Source organism: Phocoena phocoena, chromosome 16 (assembly GCF_963924675.1).
Source record: "Phocoena phocoena chromosome 16, mPhoPho1.1, whole genome shotgun sequence".
NCBI classification, from domain to species: Eukaryota; Metazoa; Chordata; class Mammalia; order Artiodactyla; family Phocoenidae; genus Phocoena; species Phocoena phocoena.
Genome location: NC_089234.1, coordinates 26057441 through 26078462, shown reverse-complemented (window position 1 = coordinate 26078462; position 21022 = coordinate 26057441). Strand labels below are relative to the sequence as shown.

Below are 21022 nucleotides of genomic sequence, written 5' to 3'. Positions count from 1 at the left end.
CAGGAAGAGCATGTGCTGATTGATGAGTGCATGTGGGGTGCTGGCTTTCAGGAAGATCGTGGGCCCTCCCAGTATTTGGATATTTGGAATCTGCTTTGGGACCCATCCTCAAATGCTGAGTTTGGAGGCCAGCCAGTTTAGCCCAAGGATTGTCCTCTTGTGGGGCAGGGTGGAGGTGGGAGTGGAGAAAGGGTCTCATCCTCATAGGGCATACAGTAGGACATATATCCTTAGCAAACTCAGTAGGTGCTTATTAATAGCTTGAAGGAATAAAGAGTGTAAGGGTTATTTTCAGTAATGGAAATCTTCCCTTTGCCCTAGTGACCCATCTCCCTTTGTAGGATTTTAACTCAATCATACAGAAAGGAATGTTCCAGAGCCACAAAACCTGGAACTTGTAATTCAGAGTACCAGCAGGGGAATTTGATTGGCGGGGCTGAGGTCACACACATGTGCTGTAGCTGGCAGGAGGGCAAGGCTAGAGTTCTTGTTCCATATGGGCTATCGAGGTCCTTCCTCCCCTCAAGGCTCAAGATTCTTCCGACTAGGGGGTTTGGATGCCGAGCCTACGCAAAAAGGGGAAGAACTTTAATTAGACAACAAAACAGTGTTTTCCCTAAGGTAGTTAAACAAAAAACATTTGCTTTTTATTCCTTCCAGATTCACAGGAACAGATGGACCTAGTGGTTTTGGCTTTGAGTTGACATTTCGTCTGAAGAGAGAGACAGGGGAGTCTGCGCCCCCAACATGGCCAGCTGAACTAATGCAAGGCTTGGCCAGATATGTGTTCCAGTCAGGTAAGAGCCCCAGGAGCTGGCTGGTGTGCTTGTCCGTTCACCATGAGCCTGCTTGGGTTGGGAACCTGAAGGTATATTTTGATGTCCGTGGAAGGACCTTTCCTGGGAGTGCTATACTGCATTTGTACCATAAGGGTGGCTTGTTTCCTGGGTGGAAAGCTGCCTGGGCCATGGGAGGGAAGGATATGTCATATGACCTCCTGCAGTGGGAGTCCCTGACACCCTGAGCCTTGGTTGCAGTCTGCCAGCCATACTTCTGATTCCCAGAGAGCCAAAGGCCAGCTCAGCATGGAGCTGACCAGCACTTTCTCTGTCTCCCCCTTTTCCCACAATTAGCACTCTTTCCTCCCTGATGCCAGTGGCCTAGCCACCTCCATTTCTGGGGCATGAGCACACATGTTAATCTTGGCTAAGTCTAGTGTTCACAGTAGAGGATAGGGCAGAGAGAGAACGAATTACCTTGAACTTGCTCCCTCACAGTGTGAACGGGAAGTTGGAATCAGGCAGGACCTTGACAGTCAGAAATATTGTTTGATTCACATGATTCAAGTGCCCTCCAGGGGATGGTCCTGTGCCCCTGGTGCCCTTCTGGAGACTGCTAATATGGAACCGGAAGTGGGGACTTTTGTGCTGGGAGCCTTGGTCGCATGCTCTTGACTCAGCCTGCCTCTAGTCCTCAAGTGGGATGAAATGTCGGAGTGGAATTCAGTACCTTTTATGGAGGGTTTCATATCATCTGAATGTTTCTGTGTGGTTAATTGCTCAGAAACATTTCCCATATGACTTTATATTTTGTTTCTTTGGTTTGGTAAGTAGTTTTCAAATGAAAGCCGACATAATTTTATCCAACTCTTGCTCTTTGACTGTCATAGATAGGAGCAGACTAGCATCTAGGCCAGGGTCTCTCAAAGTATGGTCCTTGGACCCCTGCATCAGAATCAGCTGGAGAGCTTGTTGCAAGCACACTCCTGGGCCCCAGAGGAGATCTCTGACTTAGAATCTTTGGTGGGTGATGTTCCCAGATGCTCTGGTAGAGACTAAATTTGGAGAACCATAGATCTGGCAACTTCTCTGAGTATAGTGACTTTTTTTTCAGCCTTGAGTAGGCTATAAATTGGGGGTGCAATTGACCATGTAGGTTGAAACCCTCTGTCCTCATTTCAGACCCCTGGGGGTCAGTTGTTGGCTGGTTGGCCATCATGTAATGGGACTGACTGATCCTTAACTACCATCTATCATTGTGTGGCCTATGGGATAGTACCCTTTTGAAGGCTACAGTGGATCTTCTGTAAGCAAGGGTTCCCAAACCTGGCTGCTCATGAGATCCTCTGGGATCTCAACACACTGAGTCCCAAATGCTCCCGGAGGGCTCTGATTCAGTTGGTCAGAGGTGGGACTGGGGCATCTGTTTCTTAACCAGCTTCCCGGGGGATTCTAATGCAGCTGGTCTGGGGATGTTGTTTGGACTCTAAAGGACTGTTGATGGGAAGAAGTATCATTCACAGGGGCAGGGGAAGCAGGCTGCTTGAAGCAGCTGGCTCATGTGATTTGGTACTATCCTAGCGTCTAGGTCTGCACAGTCTTTTTTTTTTTAAGATTTATTTATTATTTATTTTATTTATTTTTGGCTGCATCGGGTCTTAGTTGTGGCATGGGGCATCTTTTGTTGTGGCATGCAGGCTCTTCGTTGTGGCACACGGGCTTCTCTCTAGTTGTGGCGTGCGGGTTTTCTCTTCACTAGTTGTGGCACGCAGGCTCCAGGGCACGTGGGCTCTGTAGTTTGCGGCAAGTGGGCTCTAGTTGAGGCACACAAGCTCAGTAGTTGTGGCACATGCATGGGCTTAGTTGCCTCATGGCACGTGGGATCTCAGTTCCCTGACCAGGGATTGAACCTGCGTCCCCTGCATTGGAAGGCAGGTTCTTTACCACTGAACCACCAGGGAAGCCCCCTGCACAATCTTTTAATGTTTTAAGATTGTGCCAGGAGTCTACTGCCTGAACCCACTGTGTCCCCTTCTCTCCCTTCTTTGATGCCTGTAACTGATGCCAATATAGAACTGTCTTCGAGAAAACAGACCTTTCTTCAGTCTAATGCTCTCCCAACTGACCTATTTCAGCTCCTGGAAAATAGACATTTCTTGACATGGAATTTGATCTACTATAGGAAATGGGGCTCTAAAGACTAGGCAACCTCTTGCTTGTATAGACAGGTAGCTTCCTGCCCAGTGCTTAAGCCAGTACATTTATATGTTTGTTTGCACTTAATGTAACCTGCTCATATGGATCAAGATCAGAGAAATGTAGAACAGGTGTTATGAATCACTGTCAGGTGGAGTCAAGCAGATGAACCTCTGAAATAGTTCTGATGTTATAGTTCTGAAATAATAACGCAAGTGGGGAGAAAAGCGGGATTTGATTTGCAAGGGTTCATTTCAGCCACACAGTAAACATCACAGTGACTGTTTTGCAACACTAATGTGATCATTGATTCAGGTACATTATCAACAGATGTCAAAACTATCGGATAAAAAAGATTGTTGGGGTATAACGTAGTCACAAGGACTCAAAGAATCTCTCCACAGATTACTTATGTGCTACAAAGAGAAAAAGAATACCTTTACAATGGAAAAGTTTGGGTGGGCATCAGCTTAACCAAATGATCAAATGTAGCACCACAAAAATGGAACAAGTGACTACTATGTACCTCCTTACATGTTACACTGTGAAATATAAAGCACCAACCGTGTAACACTTTATTTATTTAATTTATTTTTGGCTGCATTGGGTGTTCGTTGCTGCATGTGGGCTTTTCTCTAGTTGCAGCGAGCGGGGGCTACTCTTTGTTGGAGTGCGTGGACTTCTCATTGTGGTGGCTTCTCTTGTTGCCGAGCATGGGCTCTAGAGCACCTAGAGCACCTAGAGCATGGGCTCTAGGTGCACGGGCTCCTCATTGTGGTGGCTTCTCTTGTTGCCGAGCATGGGCTCTAGGTGCACGGGTTTCAGTAGTTGTGGCACGAGGGCTCAGTAGTTGTGGCTCACAAGCTCTAGAGTGCAGGCTCAATAGTTGTGGTGCACAGGTTTAGTTGCTTGCGGCATGTCGCATCTTCCCGGACCAAGGACTGAGCCCCTGTCCCTTGCATTGGCAGGCGATTCTTAACCACTGCACCACCAGGGAAGTCCCCATGTAGCACTTTTCCAAAAATGTTTCACCTGAATTGAATCCTGAGCATATAGTCAGGTAAATCCAGATTGTGGGATATTTTACAAGACAGCTGCCTGGACTCTTCAAAAATGTCAATGCTCTAAAAGAAAACATGGCAAGGGGCTGGAGCTGTCCTAGATCAAAGAAAACATGACAGTTTAAATATATGTATGATCCTTGATTGGACCCTGAATTGGAAAAAAAAGGTTATTTTTAGGGCAATTAGAAAAAATATAGACTGTGTATTAGATAACAGTACTGTGTAACTGTGAAATTCCTTGGGTGTGATATGGTATTATGGTTATAAAGGATAGTGTCTTTGTTCCTAGGAGATAAAAGCTGAAGTATTTATGAATAAAATGACATGATACCTGCAACTTAACTTTCGAATGATTTGGCAAAAAAAAGTGTGTCGGGGGGAGACAGAGGAGAAAGCAAATGTGGCAAAATGTTAAAGGGTGAAGCTAGGTGAAGGATGTATGGAGGTGAAGGATATATTGGACTATCCTTCTAACTTTTCTATGGGACTGAAAATTTTGAGAATAAGAAGTTGTGGCTGTTTCTTGAGTGTATGTTGCCTGGTGTGGCTCCATAGTCCCGTCTGCTGCGACAGGCCCTTTTATGGTGTCTGTAATGTAACAGCTATAGTTTGTGCCTGTAGATCACTTCAGGCGTTTCACAGCAGCAGCAGGATGACTACACTCCCAAAAGTATAATACCTGATTTTCTGTTTTCCAGATTTTCATAATGTGATTGTACTACTTGAATAATAACTAAAACAAATCTTCCTTAAATTCTTTTTTTTTTTTTTTTTGCGGTACGCGGGCCTCTCACTGTTGTGGCCTCTCCTGTTGCGGAGCACAGGCTCCGGACACACAGGCTCAGCGGCCATGGCTCACGGGCCTAGCCGCTCCGTGGCATGTGGGATCTTCCCGGACCGGGGCATGAACCCGTGTCCCCTGCATCGGCAGGCGGACTCTCAACCACTGTGCCACTGGGGAAGCCCCCTTAAATTCTTTTTGAAACATGGCAGGGAGTAGTAATTATTTAAATGGGAAAATGATGAAGAAAAGTATATGGCAACTGATGTAAGAGAGAAGACCATGGCTATGAGCCTGAATGGTGAGGACAAGAGCTAAAATTTAGTAGTGTGTTCTATGTGCCAGGTACGGTTGTAAGTGCTCCTTCGGTGTGCAGTAAAGCCCTGTGAGTTAGGCGCTGTTATACCAGCTCTACAGTTGCAGAAAGGAAGGCAGGCAGAGAGGGGAAGTAGCTTGTTCAAAATCACACAGCTAGTAAGTGCAAAGGACAGCCTTGTAGTTCTTAACGCCACTCTCTTAACCATGATACCACATTGCTGGTGGCCCAGCTGATATTTGGGCTGCTACATGTCTCAGGCTGGACCATGAGGTTTGAGAATCATCCACATGGGTGATTGCACTTGTGCACATAGCCTCTGAGCTCCAGCATGCCTTGCTCGGGCACTCTGGAACGTTTGGAAAATACATAGAGGAGGGCTAAAGCCATTCGTAATATTACCCAAATCCTCTTAAACCCATACTTGAATCTTTTAACTTTTGTTCATGAAAATATGCATATAAAAAGTACAGCTTGCTGAGAGTTAACAAACTAAACACACCCCGTGTAACCAGCACCCAGATCAAGAAACAGGCTAGTTCTCCAGAAACCTCCCTTGTGCCTCCTCTCAGTCACCTTCTTACCTTTTCTTCCCTTCTCTCTTTCTCTCTTCCCTTCCCTCCCTCCCTGCCTCCCTTCCTTCCACCTTTCCTGTTTCACTGCATAGTACGGGTCCTCAGCCCGATGTGCCTGAGCTCATTGGTAAGTTAGGTAGGTAGCTATAGGCTACATAGCCCCCGTTTCCACTTCTCTCCCTGGCACTCTTCACCATCTTGCACGTTACTGCTAGATCAAGGAGGACAGAATAGTATCATGGTTAAGAGCATGGCCCCTAGGCCCAGACTGCCTGCATTTTTACCTCAGCTCTGCCAGTTACTGCCTCCTGACCTTGGGCATCATAACTTATTTGCTCAACTATAAAGCAGAGATAATAATAGTAACTATACATGAAGTTCTTGAGATGATGAAATGAGTTAATACCTGCAAAGCACTTAGAACAGTGCCTGATACATAGTAAGTACTATGGATATATAAGTATCACCCACAATTATTATTATTATTCAGTCTTCAAAAACCTTATGTGAATAGAGAAGATGGGTACCTTGGTCTTTTTTTGCAGTGTTAGTAAAGACCCCAGGAAACGCTGATAGGAAGGAGATGCATTGCTTATCCCTGTATCAGATGCCTGCCTCAGCTGATATGATAAATTTGGTGCCATTATCTTTCTCTCACACAGAAAATTAATAATAATGACACAAATGAGGTAAAATTACCTCATTTTGTATATCACATTGTAAACACAAAAAGCAAATTCAGTTCAACTGTGGCTCCTTGATTTATGTAGTTGGCAGTGCCGGTAAAGCCTTATACAAATCAAATCCTATTCTATATGCAATAGAGCCCATGCAGTTTAGTGGGACCTTGTAAGTAAATCCTTTTTTATAAGGTGAAGAATCTTTTTATAGTGTGAATGATTGCCCCTTTTTGTAACTCTTTCGTAAGACTGGATTTAGGCCTTTCCAGTTTTCTCGGAGCAGGGCACACTCTCCTGATGCTGCAGAGAACCTCCCTTGTAGACATTGCTCTGTCCCAACCGGTTACACTCTACAAGGGTTACACGTATGTTATTATACAGAACATGTATTTTATGTTTGATGTATAGATAGATAGACCTACACGTGTATACCTAGCAGCGTAGTTCTGTGTGGTGGTCTTGCCTCACCTGGGCTGTCCACCTTAAACTCAGTGACTTACATGGAGTACCCCGCCCATTTGCATGTGAGAACATGCTGAGCAGTATCTAGTAAGTGGAATGCTTAGACCTGCTTTTCCAGGTCTAGACAGCATCCACAGCTTTGCCATCCAGACTTAGAAACAGCATCAGGGCAGTGGGAGGCAAGGGAAAGAGATGATGAGACTCTGGGGGCGGGGGTGTGTGATGGGGAGTGGTGATGCCCACGCCCAGCCTGGGGCTGCATGAGGCTGCCTCTAAAGCTTGCTCTGAAGAATGACTTGGACAGGTTCTGTAACTTAGCCCTGACCTGCTGGAGGGCAGTCACTTTTTGGTTGGCTTGCTCAGAGGTGGGGAGCTGAGCAGTAGAGAAAAGGAAGTGGAAATGTGAGAGGCCTGGGAAAGAAGAGTATCCAGAGAAGGTGAAGGAGTCAGGATGTGGGGATGAGACAGGTGAGTGTTTGAGTCGGGATGCTCCTAATCATGAGCAAATGACAGAAGCCCAACAAAAACTACCTGAAATAATAACAGACTTTATTGGTCAGGTTACTGGGATGTCCAGGGTTTCAGGCATGGCTTGATCTATACGGTCGAACAGTGTCCTCAGGGCTCCGACTTGTGCGTTGGTCTTGTACTGTAGACTGACTCTTCGCACGTGCCAGGAAAGATGAGCACCACCAGCCAGAGTTTCCAGTTCTCCCAGTTTGTAGTCCCAGCAGGCAGAAGGCTTTTTGCTTCCAACATTCCTCCGTCAGTCCTGGGGAAGGACCCAGATTAGTTCTGTCTAGATCAGTAGGACACCCCCCTGGTTGGGGGTGGTGGTCCGGATGGAGCACCAGGATTTATGTTTAAGGTCTTCCCCCTCCTCACTTCCAACTACACGGAGTGGGAGAGAAGTCCTCTAAAGCAAAGGGTAGAAAGCACTGGCAGAAAACATGTAGGTATAGCCCTTGGTAGGCAAAATCAGTTGCTCTCACAAGGCTTTAGGGGCATCTACTGCCTCAGTAACTGTGATGTGCAGTTATGCTTGGAAGTCAAATCATTAGAGAATGCATAGGTGGAGCGGACACCTTTTGTTCTGTCTTGTATCTGTTGGGATGGTTTTGACTACAGGTAATAGAACACCCCAACTAAAATGGCCTAACAATAAGGGCACTTATCTTACAGAGCGAGCCATCTGGAGGTGGGGCGTTCCAGGGATGGTTGTCATCTGTTCAGTGGTGCTGTTAAGGACCTGAGTTCTTTCTAACTTCCTGCTCTGCCTTCCTCAGCACTTTGGATTGACTTTTTAAACTTGTTCCCTGATACTCCAAAGATGGCTGCCGCAATCCCTGGCATCCTAGAATCACACCTGACAGAGTCTGCAAGTAGCAAAAAAGACACTTCTGTCCCGAGTCTCTTTTTTTTTTCTTAACTGGAATATAATTGCTTTACAATGTTGTGTTAGTTTCCGCGGTACAACGAAGTGAATCAGCTATATGTGTACGTATATCCCCTCCCTCGTGGACCTCCCTCCCACCACCACCCCATTCCAACCATCTAGGTCATCACAGAGAACCGAGCTGAGCTCCCTGTGTCTTGTGTGTCTTTTCAAGACCAATCAAAACCTCCACAGAACCGCCCTCATTGATCTCCTCTTGCATCTCATTAGCTAGAGTTATGTCAGGAAAGTGAGACGACCATGTTGGCTTACCGATCAATATCCACCTCCTAGGGCTGGGGATGGGCCCTTGTTCCCTGAAAGTCATGGCCAAGGAAAGGCAGAGGAAGAAAAGTGGGATTCTCTTAGTAAGAAGGGGAACGGCCACCAGGTGGGCAAAACAGTATCTGCTCCCCTACCCAGGAAGCCCCAAGTGTTACCTGGGGTCAGAGGATCCTTGCATACTGATCAGGATGCTGGGCCGGTATAAAAGTGTCATGTGGAAAGAAAATGTGACAGGGTAGCTGTCATTGTTTCACCTGCTACATAGATTTAGAACCAAATCCAGCCACTGTCATGAATCATTTGGTAAGTTCTGCAGTAAATACATCAGTAACTTCACCAGTAGACACTTCAACTTCTTTCCTTCTTTGCAGCCAGTTTCTCTTACTCACCCATTCCCTTTTAATTTTATTGATCAGCTCATTTTTTCTTCTCAGATTTCCAGTGACTGTTCCCCTGCCCCCTACCCTCTGGGTTTCATTAGAAATAAACCATTCCCCAACTCAGCAGGGCTTGATTTCTGAGCTGTGCTTTAGAATTCTGCTGGAGAGGCTGCCTGCTCTCAGTTCTGCCATTGGTAGGCCTTAACCACAAATTCCAAGGCAATTTCACTTGAGTTTCAGGAGAAACATGGCCCCCCAATCTTGTAACTGACACTGTGTGGAAATTCAAGTGCCTTCTCTTGCTGCTGTTTAATGGCAACCTCATGACATGTGCTGAGTCGGCTCACTTTGTGATTCAGGCCCAATCAGGGAGATTGGGGGGAGGGTGCTGCCTGAGGATCCTGAACTCTGTGGTATGGACAGACTAATGACAACAAGAGATTTTTTTTTTCTTTACAGTTTCTTTCCTTTTCCCGTTTATAAAAGAAATATTTGCTCATTATAAAACTGAAACATAGGGACTTCCCTGGTGGTCCAGCGGTTAAGACGCCGCGCTCCCCATGCAGGGGGCCCGGGGTCGATCCCTGGTCAGGGAACTAGATCCTGCATGCCACAACTACGAGCCTGCATGCTGCAACTAAAGATCCTACACGCCGCAGCGAAGACCCTGCATGCTGCAACTAAGACCCAGCACAGCCAAATAAATGAATATTAAAAAAAAAACCCTGAAACATAGAAATATATGACACAAAGTTAAAGTCCTTCATAATTCATTCCCCCACTGAGGAAACATTAGTGTTCTATATTTCGACTTTCTTTTCAATGCATATATCTATATAGAATTATCATTATTTTATAAAAATGGACCATGTTTTTCAACTTAATATCTTTTGGACATCTTTCCATGTTAGTATATTCTTTCTAACTATACACTTTATTATCTAGATATACTTTACTTTAATCACTCTCCTGGTGTTGGGCATTTGGATGGTTTCTAATTTTTCCCTACCACAAACTTGCAGTGAGCATCCTTGTAGATGTATGTCTTTGCACTCTTGCCTAAGTATTTCTGTGGGATAAATTCCTAGAAGTTGGATTGCTAGGTTAAGGGAAATGAACATTTTACATGTTAACAGCCATTGCAGATGAATGATTATATTATTGTAATAATACTTTTGTGATCATCCATAAATGTTATAATTGTTTTCAACAAACAACAAAATGATTGTTATATAAAATTGTTTTTATAGCAACCAAGTTGTCTTCTCAGTCCTTGAGAATTGATCCCCTTTCTTAGGTTACTTGGCCTGAGGAAGCTTGTTAATACGTGTTAAACGGCATGCATTTGGGGTTAGGAAAGCAAGCTCTTATGTGGTTCTCATACTGTTTAGATTTAGCACAGGAACCCATCCATCATGCTTCCTGTGTCTGAAGCTGGAAGTGGTGAGGGACGCACCCTAATGCCTGAAGTCAGAGACTTTTCCAGATACTGACAGTGGGTCGAGTTTTATTAAAGAACCCCAATGAATTATGGAGTTTTTTTGAGTTTTACCTCCTCCTACCTTTTCTAAAGTTAAAATTACTAATGCAGTTAGTCTTTTCCTGTTGAGGTCCTTTTTTTTTTTTTGCGGAACATGGGCCTCTCACTGTTGTGGCCTCTCCTGCTGCGGAGCACAGGCTCCGGAAGCGCAGGCTCAGCGGCCATGGCTCACGGGTCCAGCTGCTCCGCGGCATGTGGGATCTTCCCGGACCGGGGCACGAACCCGCGTCCCCTACATCGGCAGGCGGACTCTCAACCACTGCGCCACCAGGGAAGCCCTCCACTTTTTGTTTTTAATTTAATAGTTAAAAGTAAGTAAATAAAACAGTAGCTATTGAGCACCAAGCCATCCTTAGCACTTACATTCTCTTATTTAACCTGTGCAGTAGGTGGCTAGGTGAGGAAGATACTGATGTTGCCACTTTTCAGATGAGGAAATGGGCTCAGAGAGGTGGTGGGCCTTGGAGAATTTCCTGCAGCTGGTGAGTGGCAGGAGCTAGTTTCCAGGGCCACCCTAACCAACACCCAAAGTGTTGGTTTGCGTGCTATGGCCTCTGAGCCTCCAGCGATCCATTTTATCTATTTATTTATCTATCTATCTACCTATCTATTTATTTAGGCTGCTTTGGGTGTTGGGTCTTCGTTGCTGTGCAGGCTTTCTCTAGTTGTGGCGAGCTGGGGCTACTCCTCATTGTGGTGCGTGGGCTTCTCATTGCAGTGGCTTCTCTTGTTGCAGAGCACCGGCTCTAGGCATGTGAGCTTCAGTAGTTGTGGCAACGTGGGCTCAGTAGTTGTGGCACGTGGGCTCAGTAGTTGTGGCTCTTGGGCTCTAGAGCCCAGGCTCAGTAGTTGTGGTGCACGGGCTTAGTTGCTCTGCAGCATGTGAGATCTTCCCAGACCAGGGCTCGAACCCGTGTCCCCTGCATTGACAGGTGGATTCTTAACCACTGTACCACCAGGGAAGTAAGTCCCAGTGATCCATTTTAAATGACAAGAGGCCTTGGGGGAAAGGAGCACTTTTTTATTAGTTGTGTTTTTTATTTAAGTACCTGCTACATGCCAAGGACTCTGTCAGGTGCTGGGTAAGCCCTGTGGAACAAATAGATAGGATCCCTTCCCATAGGTAGTGGAGAGAGACACTGAAAACACAGGTGAATAAATATTTGATTCCATAAGATCGCAGAACGGGAAAGCTCAGGGTGTTTCAAAAGAATAAAGTGGTGGACTCATTTTAGATTGTAGAGTTGGGCAAGGACAGGACTAAAGGCAAAGAATGAGGAGAAGAATTTTTTGGCAGAGGGACCAGCACGTGTAGGCCCCTGAGGAGAGAAAGAGCTTGAGGAATATGAGGAACCAGAGGGAGAGAGAGGAAAGGGCTCAGGAAAAGCTGGAGGCTTAGCAGGCATGGAAAAGTGCTGGGCTTTGTACTTGCATTTGGACTCAAAGTCTTGATGAAGAGTCTGGATTTGATTCTAAGGGCAGTGGAGAGCTACAAAAGCATTTCAAAGAAGAAGGGGAAATGACCAGTTTGGGGAGTGAAAACACTTTAAAAAAAATTAAGATGTGTTTGGAATTGAGGTGTTCTGAGCTTTTTTTCTGCCTGTATTGTTAGAGTGGCCCTTCCCTAGAAGGTGCTGGGGCCGCTGCAGTCCTTGGAGCACAGCGGCAGAGTCATGGATTCTTCTCAGCCCTGCCATTCTAATCCTTGGGACCTTACTGCAGTGTAATCCTGCCGCCAGCCTGCCTCTGCTAAAGCTCCCCAGCCTAAGGAGGGGAACCCCTCTTCTCTCTCAGGGGTTGTCAGCAGCCTCTGCCTCCCTGTGCCCAGCAACACACCACAGGGCTCTCTTTCCAGGTTCAAGAAGTGGATCAGGCCTTGCTTCCTCATCCCTGCTCTGCAAGTGAGTGAAGGAAGTCAGAAGATTGAGTGAGGCACTTGGAGCATGTCCCCAGGTGTGAGATGTTGCTAGGCTGCAGTTCAGTTTCCCATCAGCAGCTTGCTTCTCTCTAGATGTCCCAGGTGTATTCCATCTTTATATCTTTGCCTCAAGTGAAGTTTTCTGAAAGGAGATGCTCCATCATTACCAATGAGAGCTATTGAGTTCTCTCGTTTCCTGGTTCCATTGCCCCAGTTAGCTAACTGAAGCCAAATGGAGCTGCCTGGTTTTATTAATATCATTTTTCTTCCTCATGCTCTTTTTGATTTTCCTGACGTTTTCTTTCCCTCAGCCTGATTTATCCTCTTTTCTGGTTGCTATGGATCTGTAAAATATTTTCCCTTTCATCTGTTAGTAATACTTACCAACTATAAGGCAAAACAATCTCTGGTTTCTCTGTACTTTCTCAGGACCTTCGATTAGTGATTGAAAGATTGTATTTCTATTCCACTGAAATAAAACAGATCAACCCCTCAGAAATGGTCTTATGGCTTAAAATTTAAGTGGTTTGCATGTAAATTATAATTTATCCAATATTTAAATCTAAGTGTTTTTAGGGAAGACTTAAATCCTAAAAACAGAAGCTGACAAAGTATAGCCTGTGGGTCAAATCCTGATGGACACCTGTTTTTGTCAATAAAACTTAATTGGAATGCAGACATGCCCTTTACGTAATCATCTATGGCTTTTGTGCAGCAGCAGCAGAGGTGAGTAGTTGTGACAGGGACTCTCTGGCCCTCAAAGCCTAAAATATTTGATATCTGGCCTTTCACTGAAAAAATCTGCCGACCTCTGACAGAGTGTTTTCCACTTCTGAATAACTATCCAAGTAGAGAGGTGACCATCCTTCCATCTCTGTGATAGATCCAGAGGCCCTGTGAGGTGCCTCGCTTTAGCTGGGGCCTGTGCGGTGGCCCAGGACAGAGGGATCACAGTACCTAGAGGTTTGTTGGGGGAGGAAGAATTTGAGGCAGATCCCTTTATCTTCCATGGGTCTGTATCTTACTTGGAGAACTGCATGAAATGTTTTGAGCTTCTTCTCAGAAAGGAGTTATTTGATAAAGGTAGTAAGCTAGGATATTCACCCTCAGACTAATTCTCTCTTCTCCGGCCCCCTAGGGAGTCTTAATTGTTTAGCTCTTTCAGCAGAATGCAGCTCTTTTGTCTCTAGCATCTGCATTTCAGGAACGCTCCCTGCAGGGGGCAGTGAGGACTTCTGGCCAGTAGAACAGAGCAGCCGGTGCATCAGGAGTAGACCCAGCACCTCTGCAGGAGGTAAAGCCTTCTGGTAACTTGAAGGGGCTCCTAATTGAATGTTCAGTGAAAGGGCTGGAGGACAGCACGGATGGGGCAAGAGCCCAAGAGGCAGCTTGCCAGTTTGGGCATGTGGGACCTGTGGCACCTGTGGGTCAAAACTGAACATCTCCGAGACTTGGTTACTTCATCTGTGAAATGGGGTAATCAGGATATCTACTTCATAATATATTCAGTGTCCCTAGTACAGTACCTGGCATAATACATGGAAGCAGTTAATATTATTTATGTGGTCATTTAAGAAGTATATTGCAGGACAAAAAGGAAACAGGCTTAAAAGAACAAAAAAGATGCACATTACAACTCTATATAGAGTTGGGTCCTAACCCTGTTAACAATATGTACATGTCCATATAGATGCCTGGAGGAGATTCATGAAGATACTCACAGAGGCCATCCTAGGGTGATGGGGTTATGAGTTATTGACATTTTCCTTTTGGTACCTTCCAGCCATTTTAGAATTTTCTGCACAGAGCACGGATTTTATGATCAGAAAAAATGAGAAGGATAACTGTGACTGAATTTTTCAAAGAACTTCCCAGAGTCGGGAACGGTGAGCCCTGAGAAGCAGTCCCAGGCCAGTACCACAGGGCCAGTCACCACCTCAGAGTGTGCTCCCTGCTGCAGTTACTGGAACAGCTTTGAATGCCATGCCCTGATGGGCCAGTGCAGGGGTCCTGCTTTCTTGCTCGGTTTCTTCTTAGCTCTCTCAGTGGGAAAAAAAATGACTCTCCTAAGCCAGACACAGCTCTGCTCTGGCCCCTCTGGCATTGGGTTTCTGCAGCCAGGCTTGTCTTCTTGCTTTTCAGGGCAGACATGGTGACAGGCTTGTTGTTTGGTATCTCTCCAGGACGCAGGGGCCAGGCAACTGGCCTGCTCCTCCCCGCGGAGCTCTGATGAAGTTCCAGCAGCATTTCTGACCCCTCACAGAGCCCTTCTCCAGGAATATGACAGTTGAAACTAGAACCGGAGGAGGAAAAGAGCAAGGAGCTTGGGTGCTTTTCAAGAGTGGTTGCAGCAAGCCCAGGCCGTACGTGGCTGTGTTGCTGGCATCAGTGGGGTAGCCATCCTCAGCCTTGTCTGGCCTGGCCCAGTGGAAGCTGCAACCTGGGGCACTGCACTGGTGCAGGGCAGGCATCTCAGGGACAGGCTGCAGCCCAGTGTCTGTGCTTTCCTGAGCCCTGGGCCTAGCTCTAACAGTCCCTCTTTGGGTTTGAAGATTTAGGGAGAACAGGACACTTATCAACTTCCTGGGCCGACTGGGCACGTCTGGGTACGTCTGGATCCCCACCCGGACCAGGCAGCCTGGTGACCTGAACTTGGGAAGCCTTTGTCCTGTGCGTCTGTTTACTGGGCCACTCAGATCATACATGCATTGTAATCTGTTTTGGCTGATGCACTTTCATTCCCCCAAACAAAAATAACTTTATTGTTTTTCCAGTTAAAAAGTAATGTTTAGGGCTTCCCTGGTGGCGCAGTGGTTGAGAGTCTGTCTGCCGATGCAGGGGACGCGGGTTCATTCCCCGGTCCAGGAAGATCCCACGTGCCGCGGAGCGGCTGGGCCCGTGAGCCATGGCCGCTGAGCCTGCGCGTCTGGAGCCTGTGCTCCACAACGGGAGAGGCCACAATAGTGAGAGGCCCGCGTAACGAAAAAAAAAAAAAGTAGTGTTTTAAAAAAAATCCAAGTAATCTGGAAAACATGAAAAAAGCAAGTCACAGAACAGTGGGTAGAGTGGGCTTGCATTTTTACTTTAAAAAAATAAGAAAAAAGTGTGACTTTGATTATATATGCTTAGAAGAAAATTTGAAGAATGCAAATCAAATGTGAATAGTGGTTATATCTGAGAAATGGGACTGATGAGAAAAGAGAGTTTCATTTTTCACTTTATACGCTTGTCTGTTGTTTGAATTTCTTATAAAAAAAACTCTGTTGCTTTGTAATTTAAATAAGTATATAATCGAAAATGAAAAATAAACATTATCTAAATATCAGCCCCTGAGATAGCTACTCTTAATATTTGCTTACCATCCTTCTAGAGATGTCTCTACATATAAAATAGACAGTTTTACTAACAATACTGTACTGTATTAGCATGCTTTCTTCACCAGCATTATGTCATAGTCTGAGTGAATAGAGATCAGTAACAGTGTTTGTAGTGGTTGTATGGTGTCCCACTGTATAATAGTGCAAGGAAAATGCATGGTTTTCCTCTACTACCCTACTTCCTTATATGACCAGATGTCTGGGTTTTTCCATACTAAGCAATTCTCCAGTTTTCTGCAGGCACCAATTAGGTATCCTACAATTCCGTTCAGTTCTGACACTTTTTTTTTTTAAAGCTCTAACTGGCTTTATTCAATGATTAATTAATTGGGCAGCATCCCATCTAGTAAATAGAAGTGTGTTCCCAGTTCTGGTACTGTTGACCTGGAGTTAGCGTCAGATCCCACAAGTCAGGGCACAGTCCCATAAGACTGCTCCCACTTCAGACACCAGTCACAAGTCCCAGATTGTCAACTGTCCTTCTGACCAACTATCTATAAATTGGAGTTCCCATGACCCCCTCCTAGGGTTTGATAATTTGCTAGAACAGCTCACAGAACTCAGGTTACTGGTTCATTGTAACAGAATACAACTCAGTTGCAGCATTATTTACAATAGCCAAGACATGGAAGCAACCTAAGTGTCCATCAGTGGGTGAATGGATGAAGAGAATGTGGCATATATATACAATGGAGTATTATTCAGCCATAAAAAATGAGGAAATCTTGCCATTTGCAGTAACATGGATGGACCTTGAGAATATTATGCTAAGTGAAATAAATCAGACAGAAAGACAAATAAATGTATGATCTCACCCCTCTCCCCCCAAAAAACACTCATAGATACAGAGAACAGATTGGTAGTTGCCAGAGGCAGAGGGGTGGAGAGTGGGTGAAATGGGTGAAGGTGGTCAAAAGGTACAAACTTCCAGTTATAAAATAAATGTCATGGGGATATAATGTATAACTATAGTTAATAATACTGTAGTGTATTGATATATTTGAAAGTTGCTAAGAGAGTAGATCTTAAAAGTTCTCATCACAAGAAAACAAATTTAGTTACTGTGTATGGTGATGGATGTTAACTGGACTTACTGTGGTGATCATTTTGTAATATATACAAGTGTTGAACCATTATGTTGTGCACCTGAAACGAATATAATGTTATATGTCAATTTTATCTCAATAACAAGAAAGAAAGAAAAAAAGGATACTCATTGGGAACAACCAGATGGAAGAGATGAATAGGGCATGGTATGTGGGAAGGGGTGCAGAACTTCCATGCCTTTCCAGGTGTGCCATGCTCCCAGCACCTACACATGGTCACCAACCCAGAAGATCTCTGAATCTCATACTTCAGGGATCTTTATCAAGGCTTTATCACATAGACATGATCATTTATTAACTCGGTCTCCAGAGCCTCTCCCCTCCGTGGAGGATGGGGGCAGTGAGGCTGAACATTCCAAGCTTCTAATCATGGCTTGGTCCTTTCAGTGACCAGCCCCCATCCTGCAGCTATCCAGGAGCCCACCAAGAGTCACCTTATTAGAACAAAAGATGCTCCTATCAATTCAGGAAATTCCAAGGGATTTAGGAGTTCTATGTCAAGAACTGGGGTCAAAGACCAAGAACAAAAGATGCTTCTAGCACCTTTATCACTTAAGAAATAACAAAGGTTTTAAGAGCTCTAAGAGCTGGGGACAAAAAGCAAAATATGTATTTTTTATTATATCACAGTATCAACATAGTAAGATAACAGACCCCTCCAGTATAAATAGACCCTTCTTGATGAACTTTCAGAGAGTTTCCAGCTTTCCCCCACTTTCAACAATCCTCTAAGGAACATTTATGTATGTACATCTTGGTGACCATGTTCAATTATCTCAGAATAAATTTCTTTGTTTTTTGGCATAAATAAGTGTTTATTTTTCTGGCTAATGTACATATTCCTCTGGCGTTTGCCATGGAAAAGACCCTGCCTAATCTTTAGGGTACAAGAAATCATTCAGTCATATAGAACTCACTTAAGTGTTTTTCTAAACCTTGCATTTTCAGCTTCTGTGATGACTCTGTCCTCACCTTCTTCCCTGTGGGCCTTTCCTTATACATGTTTCTTGAGGCGGGCCAGAGGAGTATATCAGATTGGACATTGTCAGCAGCAGAGATTTTTCCAAATAGGAAAAATCAGAAGATAAAATAAAGGAGCCCCTGGGCTTCCCTGGTGGCGCAGTGGTTGAGAGTCCGTCTGCCGATGCAGGGGACAGGGGTTCGTGCCCCAGTCCGGGAAGATCCCACATGCCGCAGAGCGGCTAGGCCCGTGAGCCATGGCCGCTGAGCCTGTGCGTCCGGGGCCTGTGCCCCACAACGGGAGAGACCACAACAGTGAGAGGCCCGCATACCGAAAAATAAAAAAAAATAATAAAAAAAAAAAAATAAAGGAGCCCCTTCAGAGTTGGTGAAACAGCTGCTTTTACTGGAACTCATGTCTAGGCTGGTTTTGCCTGTGCAGCCTGGAACTGGTTCTTCCAAACACCCAGGTTACCCAGCTAGGCTTGTTGGGAATTTCAGAATTCCTGCACACCCTGTCTGTCCTGGAGGAATTTGGACTTGAGCTCTGGAAAGGATAACATTGGCAGTAGAAGTGTTCAAGGTCCTTTATGCTATTGACACATTTGGATATTGACTCTTGATGTTGATGAATTTGATTATTTTCTGCTTGTCCTGGAGGGTCTCTGGGGGAGGCGGGGGGCAGCTGTGGCTCTCCCTGGGGTCACAGAAGCTGGTGGTGGAAACAGTGGGGTGTGTTCATCCATGTGAACTCTGGCAGGAGGCAGACATCTTGGGTCCTTGGCACCCAGAAGAAATTTCTGAAGTGAAATTTCTGGGTCACAAGATCTGCACATTTTGTAGTTTGGTACATATGCCCAGCTATCCTCCATGAAGATGATTCCACAAGGCTGGGTGGCCCCTGACCATCACTGCCACTGTGTTCTCTCACCTGTAGTCATGGTCATTTGGCAGCCCAGGCACTGGGGAAGGACTTTGTAGCTTCTGAGGTCCACAAAGTGAATCACAGGAGTCTAACCGTTGTTGGTAACTTCAAGGCTGGCTTTATTCTAATGTTAAAGTAGTTCTTTGACACGGGCCATATAGGCTAAGTGGACACCGTGGCTCAGAAAGCCCAGCTAAATGCACTTCCAAGCTCACCCTCATGACTGAGTCCCTATTCCATCCCTTCAAGCAGGAAGAGATGTCCTGGCAAGGAGTCTGGCCTAAGTACCAAACTGTTATCACTCATAATTTATTGCTGCCTCTTCCAATAACCAGGTCACCCAAAATTGGTTATCCCCAGCCCACTTTCTGTATCTGATGGGTAGGGAACTTTGGAAGTACTTGGGCAGACACTTGGATAGTTGGAGGTCTGGTCTTTACCCTTGTACTCAGAACTAAGTTTCTGTTTCATGTTCCATCTCCAACCCAGCAGTCCATCCTGGGTGCCATATGCTATAGGGGACATTGACAACTCAGAGAGTATCCAGAGAAGAGTGACTTTCAGACTGGCAAAAGCTCGCTAAACTGTGGTCTGTGAGGAATGGCTTTAAAAGTGAGGAAACTGGAAGGAATTCCCTGGCGGTCCAGTGGTTGGGACTCAGCGCTTTCACTGCGGAGGGCCCCGTTCAATCCCTGGTTGAAGAGCTAAGATCTGGCAAGACAATAAATAAATAAATAAATAAAGTGAGGAAACTGGAAACATTTTTGGTTTGAAGAAGAAAAGACTTTGGGATGAGGTGTGGAGAGTGGTGAACTATGTATGACCCACACAGGTGTTTTAAAAATATCTGAGGTCTTGCCATATGGAAGAGGGATTTGACTTTTCTTTGTTATCCAGAGGAGAGAATTAGAAAGGTGTTGACTACTCTTTGAGATGTGGAAGCATTTCCTAACATGGGTAGGCCTCGGGAGGCAGTGGACCCACCATCTCTGAAGCTGTCCTGGTCAAGTCTGGCTTTAAGAAGAGAGGCTTTAAGTGCTGGGTATGGGGTTGGTGATCTGGGAGCTCAAACCACTGAACCCAGAGGCCACTTAAGACATACTTGTTTCCTTCTAATCCAGCTTCCAGCTGGCTCTGCTGTGCTCTGGTCTGGCTTCCTGCAAACGGCCTGCCTCCTCCCTCTCTGTGCGAAATGTCCCAGGGCCCTCTTGGTCTGACCCAGCTGGGCGATCTCTGAGAATGCCATAAATACTGTAGCTGTGTTTCTTGATATAAACTAAGGAAGAGGGGGGTTCATTTCCTGAGCTGAAAATTAGAATCCTGGCTCCCTGAGGAAGTTGTCTGCTCTGCCACAGTGGGTAGACTCTGAGTGTCTCACTTCCCACTGCGCCCTTCTGCCCTCATTCTTTTTCTTGTCAACAGTGGTCGTGTTTTCCAGCGGTAGACTCTTTCAAATGAGTAACAGCTACTTAATTTGTACAGTACTTTCATCTCAAGGCAATTTTTACATATTTTAATTCTTTTATTTAATTCTAGAAACTACCCTGCAAGGTAGATAGTATCATGTTTTGATACATAGGGAAACAGATGCGAAGTTAAGTGACTTGTTTAAGGTTACACAGCAAAGGAAAATGCATCAGAAAATAAAGAGAAGTACGATTACACAGAGACTCTTCACTCGAGACTCTGTTTTTGCCTTGGACAGAAGGGTAAATATAATGCATTTGGGGTGACTCTTTGTTCCCATGATCTGGTAGAAGAAAAGCAATGAGTGCTGAGTGTTGCTTTCACCTTACACCATGGTGGCCAGTGACAGAGCTGAGAGAAGTCAGTGTTTTATTAATTTATCTTTTTTGGGGTTGCCAGAGGTGAAGCCAACCAAAAAGCTCTCTGGGTTAAAAGTTGATGTTTCAAGCAAATGGCCCATAAACACATGAAAGGAAAGATGTTCGTCCCATAATAAGAAAAATGCAAGTTAAACTACCCTGAGATACCACTTCTCACTTGTCAGATTGACAGAAATCCACGTTTGGTCACATACCCTGTTGCCAAGCTGTGAGGAAACAGGCACTTTCATGCATTCAGGGTGGGATGGAAAATGGTGCTATCTCTGTGGAAGAGAACATATCACTGTCTTGCAAAATGCTTATCTATTTACCCTTTGATACAGCAATCTCACTTCTAGGAATCCCAGACATATGAGCAAAAATATGAAAAGATATTCACAAATAGCTACTAATTGA

General features: G+C 45.2%; 1 protein-coding gene across 2 annotated transcripts in view; it reads left to right on the top strand.

The window, feature by feature from the left end:
- Positions 1-21022, top strand: part of SUFU (SUFU negative regulator of hedgehog signaling) — a 109098-nt gene that overhangs the window by 33077 nt on the left and 54999 nt on the right. For both annotated transcript variants that reach the window (XM_065894249.1, XM_065894248.1), the window contains exon 3: positions 661-797. In XM_065894249.1, coding sequence (XP_065750321.1) covers positions 661-797 — 137 coding nt within the window. The remainder of the gene's footprint in view (positions 1-660; positions 798-21022) is intronic.